This window comes from Colobus angolensis, unplaced genomic scaffold (genome assembly GCF_000951035.1).
Source record: "Colobus angolensis palliatus isolate OR3802 unplaced genomic scaffold, Cang.pa_1.0 Scaffold143, whole genome shotgun sequence".
Classification (NCBI taxonomy): Eukaryota; Metazoa; Chordata; class Mammalia; order Primates; family Cercopithecidae; genus Colobus; species Colobus angolensis.
In genome coordinates, this window is record NW_012114522.1 from 1,509,342 (window position 1) to 1,511,628 (window position 2,287).

The 2,287-nt window shown below is 58.6% G+C and overlaps 1 protein-coding gene across 1 annotated transcript in view; it reads left to right on the top strand.

The window, feature by feature from the left end:
* The window catches only part of ACOX3 (acyl-CoA oxidase 3, pristanoyl), a 55,463-nt gene that overhangs the window by 49,368 nt on the left and 3,808 nt on the right, over positions 1–2,287 (top strand). Inside the window, exon 17 of the mRNA XM_011935388.1 lies at positions 674–760. Within this exon, the coding sequence (XP_011790778.1) occupies positions 674–760 (87 nt within the window). The remainder of the gene's footprint in view (positions 1–673; positions 761–2,287) is intronic.

Sequence of the window (2,287 nt, forward strand, 5' to 3'; positions counted from 1 at the left end):
GTATTTTTAGTAGAGACGGGGTTTCACCGTGTTAGCCAGGATGGTCTCGATCTCCTGACCTCATGATCCGCCCGCCTCAGCTTCCCAAAGTGCTGGGATTACAGGCTTGAGCCACCGCGCCCGGCCTTTTTTTTGCATTTTAAGAAAGTTCTTGAGAATCCACTCATATAAATTTCATGTGTCATATTGAAGAATAATTTGTCCAGTGGAATAAGAGAGTAATAAAACCACTGCCAACCGAGGAGGCTTCATATGCTTATGGCTTTTCCAAGTGCTCATAAATGCCTTCTCTATTATGTGTTTTCTGGACATATTTTCCTTTACTGGAACAGCAGATGCCCAGATAAGCCAAGGCTTAGAAATGAGCCTCTGGAGGCAGCTGCTAATTCACGAGCTGCAGGGTTGTCACTTTTAAGGGCCTTTTCTACCTTTTTGGGAAGAAACAAGCCCTGGAAGTCCTGAGTGAAAGCAGCATGGTGGAAACATTCCAGCACACAGCAAGGGACTGGAATCCAGGCCAGTGAAGAGATCATGCCTTGGCGGCAGAGCCGCACGTGCCGCTCAGGTTACCTGCCGCTAGTGGGTCCCAGCGAACACGGACAGGGCTGTTACCCTTCGGTCACCATGGAAATTCCCGGGAGGTGCCAAGTGTCCGGGCTTTGTTTTCCGACAGCTGAAAGGCGACGCAGTTGCCCTGGCAGACGTGATCGCGCCTCCTGACTTCGTTCTGGACTCCCCGATTGGCAGGGCCGACGGCGAGGTAAAGGGAGGACAGGGCCTCGCGGGGGGGCCCCAAGGGCCGATGGGCATTTCTGCGGAGCTGAGATGCTCCTGTGGGTCAGGGGTCTGGTGGCTTCTGGAAAGTGGTCACACGTGGGGGAGCTTCTGTGGGGAGAGCCCAGGACAAGTCTGGACAGTCTCATTCTGGTGTTTCGCCATGCTGGCTCTGTGGTTGCAGGGGATTTGCCCATCCCCTGCCTGCCTTTTCCTCTCGAGATGGGGTGGTGGCACTGCCCGTCTGCACAGGCAGAGGTTGGAGGTCCACACACTGTGGCCTCTGCCCTCTTCCCACTCCCCACTGGCCTCCCCAGTCCCAGGTCTTACCCACATCTGACCATGCGGGCTCCTGGCCCTGCAGGCCTCTCCCCCATCCCTGTCCTGGAATCCCCAGGCCTCTCTGTCCCCTCTGACCATCCATGGCTGTCACTCGGGTTACTCTCCCCTGTCCCACTTTCCCCCAGCTGCCTCCCTGTGGCTCCCCAGCCAGCCATGTTCCATAATGATTTCTTCAAAGCAGATGGAGTCAGGCTGCTCCCCTGAGGGAGCCTCCACCAGCCTCCTTGACCCTGCCACGCCCCAGCCCCAGGCAGCCACTGCATCCCTCCAGATCCAATCCAGATCTTCACCCCACGCTCCCTTCCTGCCCACCAGATCCAACCTTACTGGCCTCTCCATCTGTTGTGCCAGGCCCGTGCCCACCCCAGGGCCTTGTGCCTGCTGCTCCAGCTGCCTGGAGTGCCTTGCATTCTTTCAGTATAAGCTGACTGTCGCTGCCTTGGAGAGGCCTTCTCTGGCGTCCAGCTGAGGCAGTGCCCCAGGCACTGCAGTGTGGCCCTTGCTGGCCTCATCACTGACCCTGTGTCTCCCTCCCACCTGATGATGCCCTCGAGGGGCGACGCACACAGGCCCACTGGGTGCCCTCCAGCACCCACTGCTTATAGGGCTGTGTCCATCTTCCGCTAGAGGGACTCAGCGTGTCAGTGCTTATGTCCCGTGCCCTGAGGTCCCCGGGCTGTGAGCCACAGAGGGGTTAACCCCATCCCTGCCCCATGGCCCCATGACTGAGTTCTTTCTGCTGAGGCATCTGCCAGCACCTGGGTCTCTGCTCAAATGGAGATTGAGCCTTAGTGGGCAGGACCCCACCCCTCAGTCCTCAGGGAATGCTGAAGTCCATGCATGAGTCCTTACTGGCTTAGCCAGGGAGGGCCCAGTGCCTGGCCTCAGCATGGCCCAGGCTACACCTGGGTTGGGCTAGGTGTGCCAAGAGGCAGGTAGTGCCAGGGGCCGGGTGGGCAGGGCAGGAGGTGAGAGTTCCCAGTAGTAGGAGGGGCAAGGATGGTCATCTCTGCGGAGGGCCTGCTGTCCCGTGTCGGGGGGCTGGCCACTGACCATCCCCTGAGCCCATACAGCCCAGATGATCACTGCTGCTGAGAACTGAGATGCAGAGAAGCCCAGTGGGTTTCCCAGCCAGGGAGTGGCGGAGCCAGGATTTGAAGAAACTGTGCCC